The 26,787-nt window shown below is 36.1% G+C and overlaps 1 protein-coding gene across 1 annotated transcript; it reads left to right on the top strand.

The window, feature by feature from the left end:
• Positions 1–9,361: 9,361 nt before the first annotated feature.
• Positions 9,362–10,183, top strand: LOC139867552 (uncharacterized). The gene has a single exon (XM_071855916.1). It carries the CDS (start codon positions 9,416–9,418, stop codon positions 9,998–10,000), a length of 585 nt encoding a protein of 194 aa, XP_071712017.1. The 5' UTR covers positions 9,362–9,415; the 3' UTR covers positions 10,001–10,183.
• The last annotated feature ends 16,604 nt before the right edge of the window (positions 10,184–26,787 follow it).

Here is a 26,787-nt window from a genome sequence, read left to right as displayed (position 1 = left end):
ACCACGATAATATAACATTATACGTATACAATATATATATATATATATATATATATATATATATATATATATATATATATATATATATATATATATATATATATATATATATATATATATATAACTCGAACAATATAATATGCTCACGCTTACAACACAATAACCATGGTTAACCAATCGTACAAGGGAATGGCGCTCGCGAAAATGCGATCGGTGTTCATAACATCCGTTTGTGTACTTAACACCTCGTATCACTAAACCCTAGGGTGGCACCTTAACACCTCGGTACTTCACCCCGAGTGGCATCTTAACACCTCGATGCTTCACCCGTCAATTATGTAACAGACTGAAACCCGGGCTAGTTGTAAGTTGCCTATTTTGCCCTTAGGGTTTGTGCTTAGTCTTAAGTGCTTTTATTTTAATTATTTTATTAGTGTTTTATTATAATTGTGTTGTGACCAGTTTGTGACAAGGGTCCCAGAACATGTTTGTTTATTTTATTTGGACCTCGTTTGGGCTACCTAATCTTGTGCGAAAGATTTTAAATAACTGGTAAATACCCGTGTGTGATGGGGTATGGGATTTTAACCCCAAATAAGTGTCTAAGAGCTGCTCATTTATCTCATTTCCACCTTCTCTTTAAAAACACCCCGTACCTAACTTTCACCTCCTTGAAAACCCTAATTTGATTTTGTGAGCTTTTGGATTAATTGAAGTTAGCAATCGATTCCTTGTGTTCTTGTGATCATCTTAAGGTAAATATTACAAAGATTTATGTATTAATTTTGTTGGAAATTGGGTTTTGGGTGTAAATGGGTTTTTGATGAATTTTGAGCTTGAATCTTCATATTATGTGTTTGTATGTGTTAATTGATGTTAGAAATAGGTTGTATATATGTTTAGTAGCTTCCATGTGCTTAAAATTTGATCAAAATCGCTCAAAAATTGAGTTTTTGGGGAAAAATGTTCGAAATCAGCGTTTTTTTTTTCGAAACCCAGTTGCTACAGTATTTTGCTACAGTACCCGAATTGCTACAGTGCCCGAGTTGCTACAGTGCCTGAGTTGCTACAGTGTCACTATTTGTACAGTACCGAGTTGCTGCAGTGTCACTATTTGCTACAGTGTTCGATATTTGCTACAGTGTCACTATTTGCTACAGTGCCGAGTTGCTACAGTACCGAGTTGCTACATTGTCACTATTTGCTACAGTACCGATTTGCTACAGTGCCACTATTTGCTACAGTACCTTTTATGAAATTGAAACGGGCGTAACTTTCAAAACGTAACTCCGTTTTTGATGAATAAACTATCGTTAGAATCGTAATAAAGAATACTTTTCAATGGTGAACTTTTAAGAAACTAGATCAAACTATTTTTGGGCCGAAAAAGGAGTTTTAGTGTGTATATCGTGTTTTGCACGCACCTGTATGCCATTATTGAGTGGAGTCATGATGTAGACTCATAAAATTATGAATATATGGAGTTATGACCTAGTTAATCGTATGAAATGATTATATTATTTATTGGATATGTATATTAACTTTGTTTGTGTTGTTCTCAGGTTATAAGGACAAGGAGGAAGCTCAGAAATAATAACTGAGCAGTTGCTGGTAATTGGTGAGTGGGTCTATCTCCGGATAGAGTTTAAGTAGCATATCATGCTACTGTGGTTGACTCTTTTACCATGCATAGTGTAGAAATTGTCATGTTAGAATAATATAGTATGCCTGATGTTGTATGTGAATTATGTGTACACTGTGTGAATGACACCAGTCGGGCCTAGGGAGACTGGGGACTCGAGACCGTGCCTAGGAGAGGTTAGAGTCCGTATGAGGTCAACCGTGCCTAGGGGAGGTTGGGTCCATAGGCTACTGATTGTAGAGTATAGTGTGAATGATGCATCCCATGCATCTGGATAACTATACTGTGAATTGAGTAGCAGGGACTATCGGTAGACTCAAGTCCGATCAGCTAGGAGTCGTGTGCTCGTACAAGCCGCCGATCCTCGTATTGTCTTATTGTATGCTAGTTGATAGTTAGCATGTGTTGTTGTTAGTATATAGCTTGTGTGTGACTTAAGCTATATCTGTTAGATAGATTCCATTCACTTAGCGATGCGCTAATCCCCCACATATTCTCCCCTTGCAGGCTTAGGTACTGCTAGTCGGGAAAGGTGCTATTGCAGAAGACATGTTTGACAACCCAACTCTGATGTGGACTTTTGTATAAATAATGTTTTGTGATAACGTAACACCGTTGTGTAAACTTAAACGTAATGACGTGACTTATATTGTGTTTGTTAATAAAGTCTTCCGCTGTGTATTTAAAAAAAAAATGGCCGGTGTTACAAATTACTTAGAGTGGCATCTTAACACCTCGATGCTTCACTCCGAGTGGCGTCTTAACACCTCGATACTTCACTCGTCACGTGCAACGTGGTGTCTTATCACCTCGACACTTCACATTTCACGCTACAACAAATAGATACATTATATACCTGCGCATATAATTATTCCACTCAAAATATTAACCCTTCGTCATTGGGGTTATATAAGTCCACATCACAATATTAACCCTTCGCCATTGGGGTTATATAATCCACATCACACGCCCATGTGATAAAGTACACACAAAGTGTGCACCTCGCCAAGGTGGTCAACCAAAAATGCACAACCGTGCCAATTGGATCTATACACAAGTCCAACAATTCCACCTATACGAGAAGTGAGCTCTATAAACGAGAACCCCTTCACCCGACCCGCACCCATCCTACACATACATATGCATATAGGATATTAACACTCACCTTGAAGTCTTGATGGATGCCAAACCAAAATCCGCAATCGCCGATGGAATGTACCTATTCCATTTATCACAAATACAATAACACAATTATGGTGGATTTACAAATCAACCCAAATTGACCACTAGTGCAATTTTGACCCAAATGCACTTCCAAGCATAAACCGCGCCCAAACTAGCCAATAATCACTAACACAAGTGAGAATGGTCCTAATATGCCAATTAAACCCAATCATAGGTGTTAAACACCTATCTTGCCCAAAATGACACTTAAACCCTAATTTGACCCATAAGAAGTCAACAATTCGCCATGAACAAGTTTTGACACCAAAACATATTTAACTCGGGTTTATACTTCAACTTAATCCATTTTAAGTTTATAAACCTTATTAAATCGACAATTGGGACATAATCATCACCAAACCCTAATTTTGACTCTAATCAAAATTAGTCAACCACATGAACCCTAAAGGCTTCCAACACCTCAACAATCACTAAATACTAGTGATTACACCCCTTTGCAAGTCTTACAAACTTACACTTGTTCAGCAAACCCAAAACTCACCAATAACAACAATAAACCCGAATCTTGGTGTTAATCTTCAATTAACAACTAAATGGGTTCCATCTATGAACATACAAGCCAAAAGCCCCAAATTTGAATGATGAACACGAAAATGAAATTCAGAGTTAGAGCTTACCGCTACTATCACCTTGTAGCTAAGAACGAGGATAATAAACTTGTCTCTTACGCTTTCGATCAAAACCCGCTTCTTCCTTTCCAAAAATTCCTTTGAACCAATTGGGGTTTGAAGTTTTTGAGAGGAAAATGAGAAGAAAAGGAAAAAAGAAAAGAATAAATGAAATGAGTGGATGAGATTAAGACCTTAAATCTGGCTCACACGCGAAAAGACCAAAATGCCCTTGAACCTTATTTAAAATTACTAAAATCTGGTTCCAGTCCGCCCAGAACGCCGCGACGCGGCCCTCATCGTCGCGCCACGACATATAACGTGGTCTGGTGGTTGCCTTGACATGCCTCCTGACTTTGAAACTAGTTAATCGCCGCGCCGCGGCCCTCTCTGTCGCGCCGCGACCTTATGCACAGTCTGATTCTGACTCTAAATTTCAGGGACTGAACTTGCCTAACTCTGATTCTGATGTAAATTCTGAAAATGCATAAGTGTTAGGTTCACTTTTAGTGGCGCTTTCTGCTGCGCACATTTACTGACACTTTCAGGAACATTTTCTGATACACTAAAATCCGAGGTGTTACAGTTGATTAAGTTCCTCTAGTTCATTTAGGGCCGACCTCGTGCAGGTCTAGCCCAACTCCATGTGCGGTTGTAATAAGCACTAGAGATGGATATTCGCCGATCGATTAATGGAGATTTGTAGTTGATGTTTACCAAATTATACTACGCCGGTATGTATTACATGTAGCACTCCATATTTCAACTTCTATAATATCATATAAATCTCTAAAATGATGATTTCATAAATAAGAATGATCCAAACTTAAAAAAAAAATTCAAAAATAAAGAAATTTTTTTTTAAGTCCCTCTTGATGTCATTAAAATAATTAATTTAATTTAATAAATAAATTAACATGTTCATTGTATAATATATGAAATATTATGTACAACCTTAAGGTAAAACACCTATATGTACAATATTTGAAGCATTATGTACAACTTTATCGTAAAACATCTTCATGACTATATGTACAATATTTGAAGCATTATGTACAACCTTATGATAAAACATTCTCATTACCATATGTACAAAGTTTAAACAAATTGTACAATCTTTTACAAAACACCCCATGAATACATGTACAAACTTTGAAGCATAGTGTTCAACCTTCATATAATAATTGTATTTTAAATTTAAAAAAAAAAAATTAAAGAGGCATTTGTTATTACTAATAAGTATTAATTATTATTAAACATATGAATCCTCAATTTTAGAACAAACTTTATTATTATGTTATTATTATTATTCAAATATAGGGTTTTCTTTACAGAATTAATTACGTTACATACGTATACGAAATACATGTCTTAATAAAATGTTGTAATGTAAGCTTTTATGACAATGAAAAATAATAATTGTGATGAAAAATGGAAGGAGGTCGTGGGAGAATAAATGTAGTTCGTTTATTCTGACCAAGTTAAGTATATCAATATGTTTGTAAAATTAACGACAAGTTTCTTAGTCGAAATTTGTGATTCCAGGGGTCATTAAACTAAATAACTACGTTCACTTAATACCGAAAACATATTGTTAAACTATTTTGTTTAAACAAATCCGTGATTCCACGAATTATTTCACTAGTATTACCATACTCTCTTAATTTTACTTATTTGTAATTGTACCATTTAGTACATCAAGAAAGCAATTTTAACAAGACAAAATTTCATTCCTCGTCCCTGAACTTTACATCAACTTTAACTCCCTGTCCTTTTTCTTTTATTTGTGCATCCATCGTCCCTAATGTATCAGAAATATATATCCCTCGTCCTCCCGTCTATTTTCTGTCTATTTTGCCGTTACCCTCCTATCACGTGCAAAACATGTGAGGGTAATTTTGGAAAAGGGACTAGGAATGTAATTTTTGTGTTTTATTTATTTTTTTATTTCACTTAAATCAACAAGCACCCATTTACATGTTCCTCCACCAACTAATCTCAGGCTTCTTCTTTTGTTTTTCATGGCTAAATGAAGGAGATAATAAGAAGTAAATATCTTTTTCTTCGATTTGCTTCCTCAATCACCATTGATTAGGTCGCCTTCTTCTTCAATCACCTTCGATTAGCTTCAAATCCTCTAAAAACGCTTTCAGATCTACTACAAGATTCATATCTGTAGGATTTTGATGGCGGCGGTTAACGGTGGTAACCACCTGCGACGCGGCGGTGGTTACAGTAGCAAGTGGGTTTGAGTATTTTGCGATTTGATGATATGATGAATCGTGTTATTATATTTCTTGATGAAGATGAATTTTGTAATTTAGTTTGAGCTTTGTGGCCTAAAAATTTTATCAATAATATTTTTGTTGAAATTCAATTGAAGATGAGTTTTGTGACCTAAAAAATTTATCAAATTTGAGGTATCTGAATGTTACTTTGATTATCCGTGGTTCTAATTAGGCAAAAAGCTATTTTTGTGATAAATAGTTTTGCTTTGTATACCTTCAGCGCTATAATTAAATTTCTGTATATATTTCTTACTTATAGGGTCCTTAAAGATTACTTCTTTTTTGTTAATTTAAGCTTATTATTATGCCTGATTAATTTGTACTGTAATTTAGAATACATTCAGGTTTAAGTAATGTGTAGTGTACATCTTTATGGAGTTGCAAATTCACCTTCTTATGCTATCAGTAGTTGTGATCCGTTCTTTGTAACCTCCGACAAGGAAAACACATATGTTTGTTGTATGAACAAAAAAGTATTGCAGCAAAAAATTATGTTATCCAAATCAGAACCTAATCGGAAGGACATGACATCCTTGGCATCAATCCCAAGCGGAAATTGAAAATAGGCTCCAAGGTAACTTAATTCCTTGTCATATCCGAATTTGTTATTGAAATGCAGGTACGGATCTGAACAACGAAACTATTTGAAGCAATTAGGGTTTGTGTTGATCTATTGATTAGGTATAAATGAGAAGAAGATGAATGGGAAAAGGAGAGGTGTTAATACGAAAGAGAATGGAAATGGAAAAGAAATATGTAAAATGACGAAACTACCCTCACATGCTTCGCACATGACTACACTTAACGTCTGAATTTGACATAAAGTAGACGGGAGACGAGGGATATAGAATTGTGATACATTAGGGACGAGGGATGTACAAAAAAAAGAAAAGGGACGAGGAGTCAAAGTTGATGTAAAGTTCAGGGACGAGGAATGAAATTTTGTCTTTTAACAACTACTCCGTATTATTAGTACACATATAACACAAACTAAAATTGCACCTAATTTATACGCACATAAACCTAATGATTGCAATCTAAATATCATCATAAATAATCTCGGGTTTAAAACTCGCACACAAAATATCTTGGAAGTGATTAAGGTAAGTCACAACTCACACCGGAACATGAAGTGTTTACACAATATTACTTGCAAAATATTACTTCATCTTTTGAAATTTTGCTCATTACTTTTAGACTAACTTTGATTACGAGAAAAATGATCCTATGGTTGGTTTCGTTATTATCTTTGAAGTAAAGATCAACATGAAATTGAAAACACGATCAATTTCCTTTCTACTCTTTCTACTCGTGGATGATTTTTTGTTTGGTTGTCAACGTCGATTCATGCTAGGTGTGGTCATTTCTCAACGTTGAACATTTGATTTGATGATATAAAATTTAAATTCGTTTGCCCTCATATGTATGCTTTTAAAATCATAGTTTTCGGTTTAACATTATTACGAACATATTCCCTCCCTTCTAAAATAATAGTTCAATTTAAAAAAAATAACTATTAAATATCATTAAACTCACTAATAACTCTTATGTATTACTCTCAATAACTTATTACATAAATAAATTTAGTTAAACTTATTTTTAATATAAAAGTAAATACGAAATTATACATAATACTAATACCCATTTACAGTCCACGATGGCATGGGTGTAATTACCCCCAACTTTGAGGCAATTTGGTAAACCTTCTTCTTCTTTTTATTTCTTTTTGTTTTCTAAAAACCCTTTTCATATTATTTCTTTTAATAATATTTTTAATTTCTTTTTATATTACCTTCCGTAACAGTTCAATTAACCGTATTTTTTCACTTTCATTGTTCACATTCTTTATTTAATCCTTCATTTTTAACGTACAATTAACCAATCGTTACTCGTTTTTCTTTTAACGTTCAAGTAACCGACTGTTAGAGGACTAAAACACTTCGCAGCGAAGCGCGAGTTTTTAAACCTCGTTGAATACAAAATTCAACATACTCTTTTGAGACCGGGAGAAATGGAGAATATAATATTAGTATTCTAGCTATTGTTTAGTATTGTAGTTATTTGTTATGAATTTTTAATATTGGATTACGTAGTACGTACTACATAAAAAATCATATTTAGCACCATGTTAAAACGTGAGGACAAATGGACAATCGTTATAGCATCATATATTTACTTGAAAACCAACCATAAATTGATCTAGGATATTATAGTTTCATTTAGCTATTATATTCAATATAAGTTTGACTCAAATTTTTATAAAATATTATAGATATAATAAATAATAGTAAATTGGAGAATTTCATAATTTTAAATAATTCTTTTATAACAAATAAAAAGCTTTTTAAACAAATGAAAATAGACTTTCTAAGGATAGTCCTTGAACAATGTCGGGGACGTGCAAGGTGTGCGGTCGTACATGGGCCAATATCTAAAACGTGCATAAAAATATAGTACAACATTAAATATTATTAAAGAGAAAATTACCCAAATAGACAAATTTCACACTCTTTCTCTAATATAAACCATGTCAAAGAGTTTTTTACACAAAATACATGACTAAATCGATAGAAACACTCGCGATCCGCGATTTTATCGCTTAACCAATAAAAAATTCATGTTTCGTGACCTGAATCCGCGTTTTACGTCAGAAATGTCACTTCATACCAATAAACTAGTTCGCGAAATTAGGTTTTATTTCAAGAAGCAATGCAATTCCAAGATAGCGAGGTAATTCCGCGAGCACCCGTACCACATATGTATTATTGATTGGTTGAGCGACAAAATCGCATATCGCGGGTGTTTCTAGCGATTTTGACGTCTATTTTGTTAAAAAAAAACTCTATGACATGGTTTATATTTGCCAGAGACAATGGAAATTGTCTATTTTGGTAATTTTCTCATTATTAAATACTTAGTTGTATTTATTTATTATATATGTAAACAAATATAAAAATAAGATATCTAATATAGCTTGTGACTAAGTTCATTATTATATAAAGACCTACTTTTATTTATTGAACATGGTTCATAAAATTTTCGGAACAACAATTTTCTTAGAATTATACTTAAATTGTTAAGACATGTAATATGTATTTATATTTAGCTAATAACTATCTTAAATAACTACCTCCGTAAATTTAATGTACCATTCTTGATGCTTAAATTATTTTCCTTAAGCATAGCTTTTAATGCTATATTTAAACACACTCAAAAAATTATAAAAATGACAATAAAAATTGGGATGCAGAGATATTTGTAGTTATCAACACATTACAATAAAAATGCACATAGTTGCAGTTAACCAATATTAATACCGTGTGTAAGTTAAAATCTAATTGTTAAAAGGTACTTGATATCTTAATAATGATTGTTTTACTTAAACTAGACTACATTAATTAAACATAATTAATTTGTACATATGATTTGAGATGAGTGGAATAAAAAGGTAAGAAAAAAAACTCAATAAGTGGCACAAGGAGCTTGTCACTTTAACTTGACGTTAATGGGTCTCAATAATATTTTCCCCCTTTAAATACCAGTCTCATCTTCATTCTCTTGTCACAACATCAATAACTTCCATCTTCACATTCTCTAACCAACTTCTCATTAATCCAACAATTTATACAAAAATGGAACAAAATTTACCACTAGTTGCAAAGAAAGTAATGAGTTTAGTACGTGTGATGCTTTTCATAATAAGAAAAAACTTATCCAAAAGAAAACTATTACTTGATCTCAACATGATGATGAAACGTGGCAAAATTGCGGGTAAAGCCTTACAAAACCTCATGTTCCACCATCATCATAATTGGTCATCTTCCGCCTTCAATCGACGCTCAAACGACTCACGAAACTTCACTTTCCCACCACCAGAAACTGAAGATTACGAATTCAGCTGCAGCAATAGCCCTGCTTACCCCATGTCACTTTTCACCACTCATAAGAAAAACCATTACAAAAACAAGAAGCATGTCGTTAAAAATGATCATGATGAGATATACATTGACCACTCAATTATTAAGGCGTTGGAGATGTTGACCAGCACAAATGCTTCACCGGCTCTTCCCGGGTTTGGGAAGAGCCCGATGGTTAGGCAGTTGAGGATAACAGACTCCCCGTTTCCGTTAAGTAACGGAGATGAAGATAACTATGTGGATGAAGCTGCTGAAAAGTTTATATTGAAGTTCTATAAGGAGTTGAGAAGACAGAGTTAAATTTTAATTTTTGGGCATAAAATGCAAATCTTGAATTTGTCAGGGGGGTTACTATGCACTACTCATAACTTGTGCTGTGTTGGGTTTGTAATTTATTTGCAGCCAGTGTATGTATTTGTTTTGAAGCTTCCTGATATTCGTGTGTATGTTTCAGTTACTACAGAAATAAATGAATTAATACTTAAAATGTATGTATTCTTCGATTATTACTATACACTATTTTATCTAACTAATTTTTTGTATTATTAGTTATTAGTTATTACTTCTTCTTGTTGTTATAATAATAATAATAATAATAATAATAATAATAATAATAATAATAATAATAATAATAATAATAATAATTATTATTATTATTATATAATAATAATAATAATAATATAATAATAATAATAATATTATTATTATTGTTATTATTATTATTATATTATTATTATATTATTATATTACTATAATTATCATTATCATTATTAGTTACTCGTATTATTTCACATGAATCAAATCTTGATTCCATGTACTTGAAATTACATATTTCGGGATGTGTACAATTTATAGTAACAAATTTAAAGCCTTTTCAAAGATCTGGTAAAAGAGGTTAGGATACTTGGAATAAAATCTGTGCCAGGAAGGCAGGAATATACATATACCTATAGGTTGATTGGACCAATTCAAATTGGTTATTTAAGAATTTGAAACTAGTTAGTAGAAAATGTAAGTTTTGAATAATTTGTTTATTAAGAAATATAGACCGTACCGAAATTCTTTGAAAATGGTCGATCTGATCCGGTTCGGCACGGTCCTGATTTTTTCGGATTTTCTCGTACCATACACACTTCTAAAACGAATACAAAGGCTTCTTTTTAAAATTGGATTCGATTTCACGATTAAAGTTTATTATTTTTATGAAAAGGAAATATCGAAAACTTAGGGTGTTATAGTAGTCCACGCCGACTTAAAAAGCTACGTTTTTAAAACGGTACTACATTCGTCCCACTATAAATGTCCATATTTGACTTTCAAAGTCTTTCATGTTTAATTTCACCATAAATATTTTTATTTGTATTATATAATATATGATAAAATTTATATGAATGGATTGGATTTATAATGCGTTTTTTATTTATATATATTTTATCAAATAATATATAACACAAAAAAAATATTTTTGGTCAAAGTTGACAAAGAAAGACTTTGAATGTCAAATGTGAACACTTATAGTGAGACACATGGAGTATTTAATTTGTCCAGCATTTGAAAGTTTGCGTTTATGTAGTCCAATTATTAACATCTCGTTAATTTTAGCCGTTAAGGGTAGCATAAGTCAGACGATGTAGGCCCCGTTATCTTTACGCCGCAATCAAATATCTTCATGTACACAAATCTTATTGACATTCTCGATTACCATGGATCAACTTCGTTCTACGAAACAGAAAGCAAATAAAATCTTCCTCTTAGGGCGTGCGATTGTGGGAAATGCCGACCGATTTTGCCTGAGTGTTCCGTTGTGGCAAACATTGTTTCTAACCGGTATTCAAGATCCGACAGAAAACTTAGGGTTGTAACAACACATAAGCCCTTTACATAATGGTGACATGTAAGCACTACACACACGGACTACACACACGGTGATTTGCACATAAGTCATAGATATGTCACGTTAGCCCTAAAAGACTGAAGCTCAATTCCGGATGTTAACTAGCCCATCAAACAATGACACATTAGCATTGGCAGGACCATAAAGCATAAACTCTAATATATTCCTATAAATAATGCACTCTACTCATCATCAATACTCCGTAACATGCAAGTTATTATACTCTTTAACCACCGAAGCTTGGCTTGAGTGGTATGAGAGTGAGATCCAACTTGGGGTACTGCCCACCCAGGTTCGATTCTTACTCAAGCAGAGAGTTTTCAATATTTGATGGTACTTCCAATATCAATGCGACTTGGGAAGGTCTCTGGGGATTTTCCCAACCTTTGATGATACTACCAACATCGTCGCGAATTGGGTTTCCTCGTAACGCGTGTGTGAGTGACAAATGAGAGCATTCTATATCAATATCGCCGTTTAAAATAAAAGTTATCATACTCTGTAATATGTATTACTCGCACATACTTTATTTCTCTACAATCTAAATAGCGCCAACTCATATAAGTTCTCAAACTAACTTAATTCGCCCAATTGATTGACCATTGTTAATTTGTCCACACTCACAGATTCCAGTTAGTGATCCGAGTCTGCTCCTTTATTGGAGAGCGAACATCAATTCAACTGACAAACTCTTTGTGCGTACTCAAGCCGTAAAACACTTATCAAAGATGTCCCGTTGTATTCAAATGCATGCTTCAGTTGTTGATGTATGCTTCAGTTGTTGATGTTCAAATGATATATGTAACATATGAAACTAGAAGTATGGGTTGAGAAGCAATTTTTAAATGTGGAGAAATAAAAAGCCAAAAGTAGCGGCCATTTGTTGGGCCAAAGAGTAAAACCAGGTGACAATGAAGGACATTTGTAAGTTTTTAAAGTTAATATGGGTAACAACCTTTTTATTACAAGTAGATGGGGTTTGATTGGTTGTCCAATTATTATTATTATTATTATTATATTATTATTGATTATTGATATTTAAAGTAATTCCATTTACATTTTTGGTCCTACTGTTACATTTCCACCAACGCATATATCAAAACTCTACACGTAGCTTTAATCCACGCAGTCTTTTTCTAATTCAAAATACAACTTTTTTTCATTATTGTTGTATACGTGTTCTCTAGCTTCACGGAGTGAATAATATTACACAATAGTGACTGACTCAAATTAATGGTGTGCTCATACTTATATTACATTTTTTCCGTTATTATGTGAACTAGTCCGGACCGGTCCGCGCATTGCGGCGAAAACTTTCGACTTGTGTATTCATATATTTAACGTAGTGTTGTGTATTTATAGAGAGGAACACGGTGTTAGGAATTTATGGACCCAACAACGATCACCAATCAATAGATTGTGATCCCACAAACGACAAAATAAATGCAAGAAAAGTAAAAGACACAAGAATTTACGTGGTTATATGCAATCGGTATGATTGCTTTAGTCCACGGGCAACTAGAGATTTTTTTTATTGATTTTTGTACATAGGGTTACAGAATACAAAAGGGTATATTCATAGTGCTAATCAAAATTAGGAAACAAATCAAATAACTTGCTGGCCACGTACAAAGTTGTGTTTCGCGACACCGCATCGCGTTCCGCGACAAACTGCATCCATACGCGACAAACTTGATCAAAACGCGATAGCCATCGAGTCCTGATTACTAATTGATTTGTCGCGTTCCAGCTCCATGTGTCGCGTTCCAACATGTCGCGTATCGCGACAAACCATACCCGAACGCGACCTGGTACCTGTTTCTTGTTTTGATCTTCTTTGCACATCCAACAATCTCCCACTCAAAGCAGAGCAAAACCCATAAATCTCGTCAACCCCAAAACCAACTATTTCAACCAAGAACGTCGAACCACCTTTCATACCGCCAATCAAACATAGGACACGCAAACTCAACATCGCTGGAAGAGCAGACTTTCGATACAAGGTCTTCAACACTACTTGTCGAAATCAAAACCAATAACCCTTAGATCTCCGTAGTTGCCGTCCTCTTTCATCAAGTAACAAGAAGACCAGTTGAAGCTATGCAAAGCTTCAACTTTTCGATCGTAACCACCTTAGTACACATATCAGTAGGATTCTCCGTACCAGGAATTTTCTTAACAACTAAAGTACCATCTTCAATAAGTTCACGAATTTTATGATACCTTAGCTTTATGTGTTTCGTACGATCATGAAACACCGGGTTTTTCACCAAATGAATAGCACTTTGATTATCACAGTGCAAGACATAATCTTGTTGAACACGTCCTAACTCAAACATAAAATTCTTCAGCCATATAAGTTCTTTACATGCTTCTGCTGATGTCATATAATTAGTCTACGTTGTTGACAGCGCAACACAACTTTGAAGTTTGGACATCCAACTAACCGCCGTCTTACCAACCGTGAAAACATACCCCGTAGTGCTTCTTCCCGAATCGTCACAACCACCCAAATCAGCATCAACGTACCCTCTCACAATGGAATCACCATTAGTGAATTGCAACCCCATTTTAGAAGTACCTTTCAAGTAGCGCAAAAGCCACTTTATACCTTCCCAATGCTCTTTACCCGGATTCGACATAAATCGACTCACAACTCCCACTGCATAAGCTATGTCGGGTCTTGAACAAATCATTGCATACATAATACTACCCACTGCCGACGCATACGAAATTTGAGCCATCTCCTCTTTGTCTACTTTCGTTGTAGGTGCTTGACTTTTTGTTAACTTTAAGATCCGCCTAAAGGCACGGATCTTGCCTTTGAATCACCCATGTTGAACCGCTCTAACACTTTCTCGATATACTTGGTTTGAGACAAAGTTAAAGTACCTTCAACCCGATTCCTTTCAATACTCATTCCGAGTATCCGTTTAGCAGCCCCTAAGTCTTTCATCTCGAATGCGTGAGACAATTTTCTCTTCAACCTGTAGATCTCTAACATGTCCGAACCTGCAATCAACATGTCATCAACATAAAGTAACAATATAACATAGGAGGACTTGAATTTCTTCAAGTAGCAACAATGATCCGACTCGCTTCTTGTAAAGCCACTCCTTGTCATAAATTCATCAAACTTCAAGTACCATTGCCGTGGTGCTTGTTTTAACCCATACAGACTTTTCTTCAATTTGCAAACCCATCTCTCTTTACCAACTACCTCGAAGCCCTTTGGTTGCACCATATAAATCTCCTCTTTAAGATCCCCATGTAAAAATGCGGTTTTTACATCTAATTGTTCTAGATGTAAGTCATCAGCAGCAACAATACTCAAAACCAAGCGAATAGTAGTCATCTTCACAACCGGAGAAAAGATCTCATTATAATCAACTCCTTTTCTTTGTTGAAACCCCTTAAATACCAACCGAGCTTTGTACCGCTTTTTCCCGTTCAACTCATCTTTGACTCGAAAGACCCATTTAATGTGCAATTCCTTTTTCGTTGGAGGTAATTTCACCAAAGACCATGTCTTATTCTTGATAAGTGACCCCATCTCTTCTTTCATAGCAAGCTCCCACTGTTTGGATTCTTTAGATTGACTTGCTTCAAAATAACTCTCGGGTTCACCATTTTCAGTATAGAGCAAATAGTTTGCTAATGGAGAAAACCTGACAGTAGGTTTGGGCGTTCTACTAGAGCGTCTCAATGGTGGAGTAACGGGTGGTGGTGATCGAGTTAAGTCACCATCATCCCCACCAATAGAGCTCTCATCATTTTCGAAGCTAGCACCACTCTCCGAATCATCTCCATCACTTTGATCCTCACCATCAATTGGCAATTCAATAGTTCCCAAACTCCCACTAGAACCTGTATTCACATCAACAAACTTATCAAGCATAACCGGACTATAATTAGAATTAACCGTTACCTTGGTGCCATACAACGAGCTTTCATCAAAAGTAACATCTCTACTACGAATCACCTTCCTCGCCTCATTGTCCCAACACCTATAACCCATGTCATCCAACCCATACCCGAAAAAGTACAATTTCTTGATTTAGCTTCAAGCTTGTCTTTGTCAATGTCTTTGGTTTTCACATACACATTACAACCGAAAACCCTTAAGTGAGCCAAACTCACCTTTTTACCGGTCCACTCTTCCTCTGGAATTCGAAACTCTAACGGTGTTGAGGGTCCCCTGTTAATCAAATAAGCTGCCGTGTTTACGGCATCTGCCCAAAACATCTTTGGTAGACCGGCATGTAACCGTATACTCCTAGCCTGCTCATTAAGCGTCCGGTTCATGCGTTCGGCAACCCCATTGTGCTGTGGTGTTTCCGGAACTGTTTTCAACATACGAATACCATGTTCCGCACAATAGTCTTTAAATTCTTTACTGCTGTATTCTCCTCCATTGTCAGATTTCAAGCACTTAACTTTCAAGTTTGTCTCGTTTTTCAACAGCAGCTCTCCACACTTTAAAAGTAGAAAACACATCAAATTTTACTTTGAGAAAATAAACCCATACCTTTCTTGTGGAGTCATCAATGAAGGTGACATAGTAGCGGGAACCACCATGCGACTCAACCGTTGTAGGTCCATAGACATTGGAATGAACAAGTTCAAGTTTCTCCTTCTTTGGCACAATTCCAGATTTCCCGAATGATACCTTCTTTTGTTTCCCCATAGTACATGGCTCACAAAACCCGATATCCACTTTCTTCAAACCTAGAATCTTCCCATTAGAAACTAGCAACTTCATCCCCTTCTCACTTATATGCCCTAATCTTCGGTGCCATAAAGTAGAATCGGTCCCTACATTACTTGTCACATTAACCTCATCATCATCGAATACCTCGACCATGTATAAAGTTGCCCTTTATGTCCCGATGCCATGACTTGACCATCCTTTAGAACATGCCATTTGCGATCACCGAAGGTAGTATGATTACCTTCTTCATCCAATTGACCTATAGAGATAAGCTTCCTTTTCAAATCAGGAATATACCTCACATCTTTCAAAGTCCAATTGGAACCATTGGATGTCTTCAATGTCACATCTCCAATGCCTCTTATGTCTAAGCGTTTGTCATCCGCCAATATCACCTTCCCTCGATACGCCTTAAAATTCTTCATCATCTCCTTACTAGGATTAGTATGGAATGATGCATCCGAATCCGTGATCCAAGCTTCAACCGAATTTTCAACACAACACACCAAAGCGTCATCCGTATCCTCGGAAGTGAAGTTCACCCTAGCTTTATCCACCTTTGGATTCTTACATTGAGTGCTAAAGTGACCCTTTTGATTGCAATTCCAACAAATCACAGATTCTCGGTCCTTAGAGTTAAACCTCTTTTTGAATTTCCTACCCTTCTTCGTACCCTTATCGTTCTTCCTGCCCCTGTCGGTATTTAAGAGCGACCTCGATGATTCCCCAGAATTCCTCCTACGAGTTTCTTCCCCTAGAATCAAATCCTTGATCCCCTCAAGCTTGAGCTTAGTGGTTCCTGTGGAACTACTAACTGCAGTAACTGTACCCGACCAACTTTCAGGCAAAGACGAAAGCAAAATCAGTGCCTGAAGTTCATCATCAAACACAATCTCCACCGAGGCCAATCTTGTAATGAGATTGTTAAAATCATTGATATGATCTGCAGCACACGCACCTTCTTTCATATTTTGGTTGAGCAATTGACGCATGAGAAAAACCTTATTAGCGGCGTTAGGTTTTTCATACATGTTTGTAAGTGCCTTTAAGCACCCAAACGTAGTCTTCTCGTTAATAACGTTATATGCAACGTTTTTTGCAAGAGACATCCTAACCGGCCCTAAAGCTTGGCGATCTAGGAGATCCCAATCTTCTTGTTTAACGCTATCCGGCTTCTTCTCTTCAAGTGGTAAGTGTAATTTTTTATGGTACAAATAGTCTTCTATTTGCTTCTTCCAAAATCCAAAATCTTTCCCATCGAACCGATCAATCCTAAACTTTCCTTCGTCCGCCATCGCGCCCAATATGAACCTTGTGCTCTAGATACCAGTTGTTAGGAATTTATGGACCCAACAATGATCACCAATCAATAGATTGTGATCCCACAAACGACAAACGGACAAAATAAATGAAAGAAAAGTAAAAGAAAAGAGACCGGTGATATAAGATGGCGGGAGTATCGTTAAAGAGGAGGCTCGGTGATGTGGTCTTCGGTTTGAGGGGAGGATTGTTGGGGTGCAAACCTATCCCACATAGGAGGGAGACAAAAACAAATGTATGTATATAAGTCTAAGGGGAAGTCCCTCTAATACCAATTGGTTTTAGAAAAGGATGGACTCTTGGGCTTATATTGCAGGACATTGTGTTTGGGCTATGCGATCTTACAAATGGCATCAGAGCTAGGCTATAGCCCGATGTGGTGAACGACGCAGTGGTGGCGCACCCCTAAGCGCACGGTGCGACATGGCACACCCCTCAGTTTGCCAACGATAATGGAGCCATGGTGCCTTATATCGAAAGTCTTCCTTCCCAAGGCGTGGAAGTGCGGCGTGTCCCGATGGTGAAAGAAAAAGTGAAAGAAAGATATCGACGGTATAAGAGGCGTGTCCCGGTAGTGAAAGAAAAGTAAAAGAAAAGAGACCAGTGATATAAGATGGCGGGAGTATTGTTGAAGGGGAGGCTCGGTGATGTAGTCTTCGGTTTGAGGGGAGGATTGTTGGGGTGCAAACCTATCCCACATAGGAGGGAGACAAAAACAAATGTATGTATATAAGTCTAAGGGGAAGTCCCTCTAATACCAATTGGTTTTAGAAAAGGATGGACTCTTGGACTTATATTGCAGGACATTGTGTTTGGGCTATGCGATCTTACAAATGGCATCAGAGCTAGGCTATAGCCCGATGTGGTGAACGACGCAGTGGTGGCGCACTCCTAAGCACATGGTGCGACATGGCACACCCCTCAGTTTGCCAACGATAATGGGGTCATGGTGCCTTATATCGAAAGTCTTCCTTCCCAAGGCGTGGAAGTGCGGCGTGTCCCGATGGTGAAAGAAAAGGTGAAAGAAAAAGTGAAAGAAAGATATTGGCGGTATAAGAGGCGTGTCCCGGTAGTGAAAGAAAAGTGAAAGAAAAGAGACCGGTGATATAAGATGGCGGGAGTATCGTTGAAGGGGAGGCTCGGTGATGTGGTCTTCGGTTTGAGGGGAGGATTGTTGGGGTGCAAACCTATCCCACATAGGAGGGAGACAAAAACAAATGTATGTATATAAGTCTAAGGGGAAGTCCCTCTAATACCAATTGGTTTTAGAAAAGGATGGACTCTTGGGCTTATATTGCAGGACATTGTGTTTGGGCTATGCGATCTTACACACGGCCCATGTGTTAAGCTCCGGTTTAGATGTCGTTGTGTTAAGCGTTTTTTAAAAAGTATCCGTTTCGAACGTAGTTAGTTTTGTTTTGTTCAATAAATTTTTTAGAATGTAACAGTGCTGTCGAAAAAATTTAACTCGCGACGAACATAAATATACGGTTGTTGTTGTGTTTAGCATTTTTTAAAAAATGTCCATTTCGAACGTGGTTAGTTTCGTTTTGTTCATAAAATCATTTCGAGTCTGACGCTGTCGTCGAAAAAATTTAACTCGTGGCGAGCGGGAAGATACGGGTTGTCATTGTGTTTAGCGTTATTTTGAGTAATGTCCGTTTCACGTATAGTTAGTCCCGTTGGGTTTGTAAGAATTTTTGAGTTGAACGGTGGTCTCGGAAAAATTTAAATCGCACCGAGCGAGAAGATAGGGCCCGTTATAAATTCGGGTGCAATTAGTTTCTTTTATTTTAATAAAATTATATATTTACGCTTTTTACCCCTGGAAAAGTGTAAACTTGAAGGGTCGTTGTGTAAATATAGCCAAAGTTGAGGGACCGTTTGTAATGTGAACGCAAACTCAAAATGACAATCCGATATAACTAAAACGGCGGCATTTCCCATGCCTTGTCCTTATTTTAGTATGCAACAGCGGAAGCTCTTAGTATTCACCTGAGAATAAACATGCTTTAAACATCAACAAAAATGTTGGTGAGTTATAGGTTTAACCTATATATATCAAATCGTAACAATAGACCACAAGATTTCATATTTCAATACACATCCCATACATAGAGATAAAAATCATTCATATGGTGAACACCTGGTAACCGACATTAACAAGATGCATATATAAGAATATCTCCATCATTCCGGGACACCCTTCGGATATGATATAAATTTCGAAGGTTTAAACTTATTCGATTCATACATATAAAGCTATCTTATTCGAAGGTTTAAACTTGTAATCACTAGAACATAGTTTAGTTAATTCTAAACTTGTTCGCAAACAAAAGTTAATCCTTCTAACTTGACTTTTAAAATCAACTAAACACATGTTCTATATCTATATGATATGCTAACTTAATGATTTAAAATCTGGAAACACGAAGAACACCGTAAAACCGGACATACGCCGTCGTAGTAACACCGCGGGCTGTTTTGGGTTAGTTAATTAAAAACTATGATAAACTTTGATTTAAAAGTTGTTCTTCTGGGAAAATGATTTTTCTTATGAACATGAAACTATATCCAAAAATTATGGTTAAACTCAAAGTGAAAGTATGTTTTCTAAAATGGTCATCTAGACGTCGTTCTTTCGACTGAAATGACTACCTTTACAAAAATGACTTGTAACTTATATTTCAGACTATAAACCTATACTTTTTCTGTTTAGATTCATAAAATAGAGTTCAATATGAAACCATAGCAATTCGATTCACTCAAAACGGATTTAAAATGAAGAAGTTATGGGTAAAACAAGATTGGATATTTTTGATCTTTTTAGCTATGGGAAATGTTTAACAAATCTATACAAATCATATCCTAGCTAACTTATATTGTATTATACATGTATTCTAATATATTATGTAATCTTGGGATACCATAGACACGTATGAAAATGTTTTGACATCTCATATCGACCCATGTATATATATTATTTGGAACAACCATAGACACTCTATATGCAGTAATGTTGGAGTTAGCTATACAGGGTTGAGGTTGATTCCAAAAATATATATACTTTGAGTTGTGATCTAGCCTGAGATGAGTATACACTGGGTCATGGATTGATTCAAGATAATATATATATCGATTTATTTCTGTACATCTAACTGTGGACAACTAGTTGTAGGTTACTAACGAGGACAGCTGACTTAATACACTCAAATCTTTAACACATAATAAAAATGGTTGTAATTATATTTAGATCATACTTTGATATATATGTACATATTTGTATAGGCTCGTGAATCAATCCGTGGCCAAGTCTTATTTCCGAGGAAGGAAATATCTGTGAAAGTGAGTTATAGTCCCACTTTTAAAATCTAATATTTTTGAGATGAGAATACATGCAGGTTTTATAAATGATTTACAAAATAGACACAAATACGTGAAACTACATTCTATGGTTGAATTATCGAAATCGAATATGCCCTTTTTTATTAAGTCTGGTAATCTAAGAATTAGGGAACAGACACCCTAATTGACGCGAATCCTAAAGATAGATCGATTGGGCCTAACAAACCCCATCCAAAGTACCAGATGCTTTAGTACTTTGAAATTTATATCATATCCGAAGGGTGTCCTGGAATGATGGGGATATTCTTATATATGCATCTTGTTAATGTCGGTTACCAGGTGTTCACCATATGAATGATTTTTATCTCTATGTATGGGATGTGTATTGAAATATGAAATCTTGTGCTCTATTGTTACGATTTGATATATATAGGTTAAACCTATAACTCACCAACATTTTTGTTGACGTTTAAAGCATGTTTATTCTCAGGTGAATACTAAGAGCTTCCGCTGTTGCATACTAAAATAAGGACAAGATTTGGAGTCCATGTTTGTATGATATTGTGTAAAAACTGCATTCAAGAAACATATGTCGATGTAATATATTTCTATTGTAAACCATTATGTAATGGTCGTGTGTAAACAGTATATTTTAGATTATCATTATCTGATAATCTACGTAATGCTTTTGAAACCTTTATTGATAAAATAAAGGTTATGGTTGTTTTAAAAATGAATGCAGTCTTTGAAAAACGTCTCATATAGAGGTCAAAATCTCGTAACGAAATCAATTAATATGGAACGTTTATAATCAATATGAACGGGACATTTCAGTTGGTATCAAAGCGTTGGTCTTAGAGAACCAGAAAATTTGCATTAGTGTGTCTTATCGAGTTTGTTAGGATGCATTAGTGAGTCTGGACTTCGACCATGTTTTCTTTAAAAATGATTGCTTAACATTTTTGTTGGAAACTATATATTATTAACATGTAAATATTATGTGATATATTAATCTCTTAACATGTTTGATATTGTGTGATAGATGTCTACCTCTAGCACAAATCCCATTGACTCACCTAATAATAACGAAGAGTCGAATATATATTGGCAAGATTCACAAGTTCCCGAAGAACCGAAGAAGAGGAAACGGAACCGGAAGAAGAGGAACCGGAAAAAGAGGAACCAGAAGAAGAGGAACCGGAAGAAGAAGAGGTTTCAGAGGAGGGAATAGTAGGAACCACAGAAAACTGGTCAAATAAAAGAAAATCCTCAACCAATGGACCAAAGTTAATAATGGTCAATGGTGTTTCCGCTAAGGAAGCAAAATATTGGGAAAATTACCAATTTTCTGACGAATCGGATCCTGATGAGGATTCCGATGATGTTATAGAAATTACCCCGACCCAATTTAAAGAGGCAAAAGAAAATAATAAGGGGAAAGGCATTAAAATAGATAAATCTGATTCCGACCCCGATGAACTTTATATGTACCGTCAACACCCGTATATTCTATATCGTGACAATAACCCGGGAACCTCTAAACCACCAGGTTTTTCTAAACCAATGTGGAAAACGATGACTCGTATTAGAGGAACATCATATATCCCTAGAAAATTAGGAAAAAGAACTAAGTCTGAAGAAGAAGAAACCAGTGATTCCGATTAGAGGGGTGTGAGCATGTTGTGTAATAAATGTATTGTAGTGTGCTTGTACTTTTATGTTCTATGTAAAAATTGCTTGTATTATTTGATAATTACCTTTTACGAATCTAATCCTCGTCTATTTTACAGTATAAATACACAATGGACGTTAAGGATAGACAACAAAAAATATTAGAAGACCTACCCGAGGACATGATTGATGAGATCTTGTCTAAAGTCGGTCAGAATTCGTCGGCACAATTGTTTATGGCGAAATTAGTTTGTAGAACATTTGATGAAAGTTCCAATCATGCCTTAATTTATAAAAGGCTATCCTTTGAAAGATGGGGTATATCACATTGGGAAGACTGTAAGTTACGCCGTGTTTTCTTTAAATCACCAAATGCGGGAAACCCAAGTGCAATTTTATGCTACGGGTTAAGAACTTATTTTGACTCAACATATCCCAACATAGGACTTCATGAGTTAGAAAGAGCTGCTAACATGGAACATAAAGAAGCATGTTATGCTTACGGGTTAGTGATGTTCGCTTCTCACCAAAGTGAGAAAAAGAACATCGGATTACAACTGCTAAATAAAACATTTCCACAAGTGACGGACTCAGTAGTTGGGGTGAGAAACAAGGTTTTTAGATTGTTATAGGACTGTTGGACATTACGTAACCCTCATCCCTTTGACGACGTTACAACACGCTGTCTTATCAACGGCCATAACGGTTATGTTCCACAAGACCAAGGATGGGAAGTAGTCCTAGTAAAACCAGAATGCATGACTTGTTTCTGGACGTATGAATTACGTGTCTTTATTGCTTTTGCTGAACGACTTGTGTACTAGCTATAATTATCTTCACAACTATCTTGTATTAAATTTATTGTGTGCTATATTTCATGCTATATGTAAAATAAGCGGTATTGTAAGTTTGTAAAATATTGTATAAAAGTTTGAACGCGAAATATTATTAAAATCAGTTTTTCATATAGAATTGTAGTAGTTGAATTGTATATTAGCTACTAAGTATGAACTTAACGGGTAGGTACTACCCGAATTTAAACTTATAAAACGCTAATATTAAGAAAAAGCTTTTATAAATGAGTTCATATTATGCTACGAGATACTATTGACTACTCTTAATATTCTGTATGATTAACTTGTTTCATTTGACTATTTTGAAGGAAATGACACCGACTACTCGACACACCTTGAATATGAGCGAAGAGGAATTTTGTGCCTTTCTTGCTTCAAACATAGCCGCAGTACAGGCTGCGCTACATACCAACAATAACCTTGGATCTAGCAGTACAGGAAATCGTGTAGGATGCACCTACAAAGCATTCACTGCCTGCAAACCTTTGGAATTTGATAGAACCGAAGGACCGATCGGATTGAAACGGTGGACCGAGAAGGTCGAATCAATGTTTGCCATAAGTAAGTATACTGAAGAGGATAAAGTGAAGTACGCTACGCATACCTTCACAGGTACTGCGTTAACATGGTGGAATACCTATCTAGAGCAAGTGGGACAAGATGATGCTTATGCACTACCGTGGTCAGCATTCAAGCACTTGATGAACAAGAAGTACCGTCCCAGAACCGAGGTCAATAAGCTCAAGACAGAACTTAGAGGGTTACGAACCCAAGAATTTGATATTACCACGTACGAAAGACAATTCACAGAATTGTGCCTATTGTGTCCGAGAGCGTTCGAAGATGAGGAAGAGAAGATCGACGCGTTTGTGAAAGGATTACCGGAAAGAATCCAAGAAGATATAAGTTCACACGAGCCCACCTCCATACAACAGGCATATAGAATGGCTCACAAACTAGTGAACCAGATTGAGGAAAGAATTAAAGAACAGATGGCTGAAGAGGCTAATGTGAAGCAAGTCAAAAGAAAGTGGGAGGAAAACGGTGATAAGAATCACCAATACAATAACAACAGCAATTACAACAATAATTGCAACAACTATCCCAACAATCGCAACATCAATCGCAACTACAACAAACGGCCCAACAACAACAACAACAACAACAACAACAACAACAACAACAACATCAACTACAACAATCATCCCAACAACAATAACAATCGCAACAATAACAACAATCAGAAGCAGCTATGCCAAAGGTGTGAAAATGTAACATCCTCAATCGGGCCTAGATGTAAGATTACTAAAGTACCCTTAAGTTAGTATTGTGTTACTATGTGCTTTTATTTTTATTTAATATTTATTATTAAATAATGATGTGGTTAGGACCAGTTTGTGACAAGGGTCACAGAACAGGTTTGTTTATCTAATTTGGACTTCGTTTGGGTTGCCAAATGATGTACAAAAGATATCAGATAACTGATAAATACCCGTGTGTCACACAGTGTGGGAATTAAACCCAATTAAGTGACTAGTGGGCTGTGTTCTTCTTCCCATTTCTAGAAAAATCCCAAACACTCCCGTACCCTCCCTTTCACCTACAATCAAACCCTAATTCTAATCTTTGATCTAGAGCTCGAATCGTTTACATTTTCGTGTTCCTTGTGATTTACTGATTCTAACAAGGTAAGATTCATAGCTTTTCATGCTTTAATCTTCAAGAAAATGGTGTTTTAAGTGTATTTGTTCAAAAGCTTGAATTTGGGTCAAAACAAGTGATTTAAGTGTTGTTATGGTCAAATTGTTGTGGGTTTATAGTCTATAACATGTAGTAATTGAGTTGTGGTAAGTTTTGATGTCGAAAACGAGCTCTAGATCGAGTTTTGGTGAATTTAGCTTGAAGTCCGTAGCCTATGTTCAGTTTCTGAAGAAGATGAACACAGTCGGCCGACTGTCGGTCGACAGTCGACCGACCGACGTAGTGAACCGACCGATTGACAGACAACCGACCGACTGAGTATTGACTTTCGGCCGATTGTGGATATACCAAATGAATCGGCCGACTGGGAATGTCAGTCGACCGGTTGTGTCGACAGTCGACCGACTGTAAGAGTCAGTCGACCGACTGAGTGTCCAGGGCAGAATATTTTACCAAAGTGTTGAGTTTTAGCCGTTATGCTGCCCGTTTGTATTTTGATGATTTTGATGTAAATTTTGAAAGTGCATAAGTGTTAAGGAGAAAAATTTTAGCGGACAGTTTTTCTGACAAAAATTTTTATATTGTGTTATTTGGTGTTAACGGACAGAAACTAACTTGTGTATATGTTTTCTCAGGAGAAAAGGAGAAAGAGAAGGTTCAGTGATTAGATAGCTGAATACCTTCTCGTTTGCTGGTATTTGGTGAGTGGGACTAACTGGACAATATAGTATATTGTAGCATGTTATATTATGATTGCCATGCTTGTTAGATATACCTATTGTTGTGATTAGTTAGTACCTTGTGATGACTGCATGTTAGTTGATGCTTGTCTGCTGGAGCCCAGTGCGTCTCTATCTTGTGGTAGCCTAATTCGATAGGAGAGATCAACCTGCGGGTTGGGTTCCTCATGTGGTAGCCTATTTGCATCCGTGTAGTATATGTTTGAATGACGCGTACGTCGCGTGTGGATGATTTATACAGCACGGTATGTAGGAGGAACTTCCGGTAAACCCCAGCCCGATCAACTGGAGGTTAATGGTTTGGCCGAACCGCCGGAGTCTCTGTAGACTGCACTACTGGGTGATGATTGTGTGTTAGACTATGTGACATGATTAGTATAACATTTATGTATACTATGGCCTGTAGTTAGTCGTACTCACTTAGCTTCGTGCTAATTCCCCTCCATCTCCTCCCTGCAGGTTGTTAGCTTTTGTAGATAGTGCTTTTGGAAGAAGACGGGCATGATGATGTTATGTTTGACAGGGTTAACTCTGATGTGGTCTTTTAGAATATGAACCGTGTACCTTTGAAAACAGAATGTATTTACGTCTCTTCCTATTAATATGTAAATTGTTTTAATGACACGTGACATTGGTTTGTACAAATGTTGATATCGTAATTAATTAATATTATGCTTCCGCCACGTATAAAAAAAAATAGCGGTGTCACAAGTTGGTATCAGAGCTGAGTTTGGCATCATGTGCATTGTGATCTACATGTCATGTTCCCAAACTTAGAAGAGTCATGTCAAACATAACATGCTGGGGATGGGTTAAGTGAGTATTAGGACAGGTTATGTGTTAGTTGTTAG

The sequence above is a fragment of the Rutidosis leptorrhynchoides genome, chromosome 9 (genome assembly GCF_046630445.1).
Source record: "Rutidosis leptorrhynchoides isolate AG116_Rl617_1_P2 chromosome 9, CSIRO_AGI_Rlap_v1, whole genome shotgun sequence".
In the NCBI taxonomy this organism is placed as follows: domain Eukaryota; kingdom Viridiplantae; phylum Streptophyta; class Magnoliopsida; order Asterales; family Asteraceae; genus Rutidosis; species Rutidosis leptorrhynchoides.
This window is presented reverse-complemented; position numbering and strand designations above follow the sequence as displayed.

Coding starts and splice junctions, on each gene's coding strand:
- LOC139867552 (XM_071855916.1), top strand. CDS start 9,416: ATGGAACAAAATTTACCACTAGTTGCAAAGAAAGTAATGAGTTTAGTA.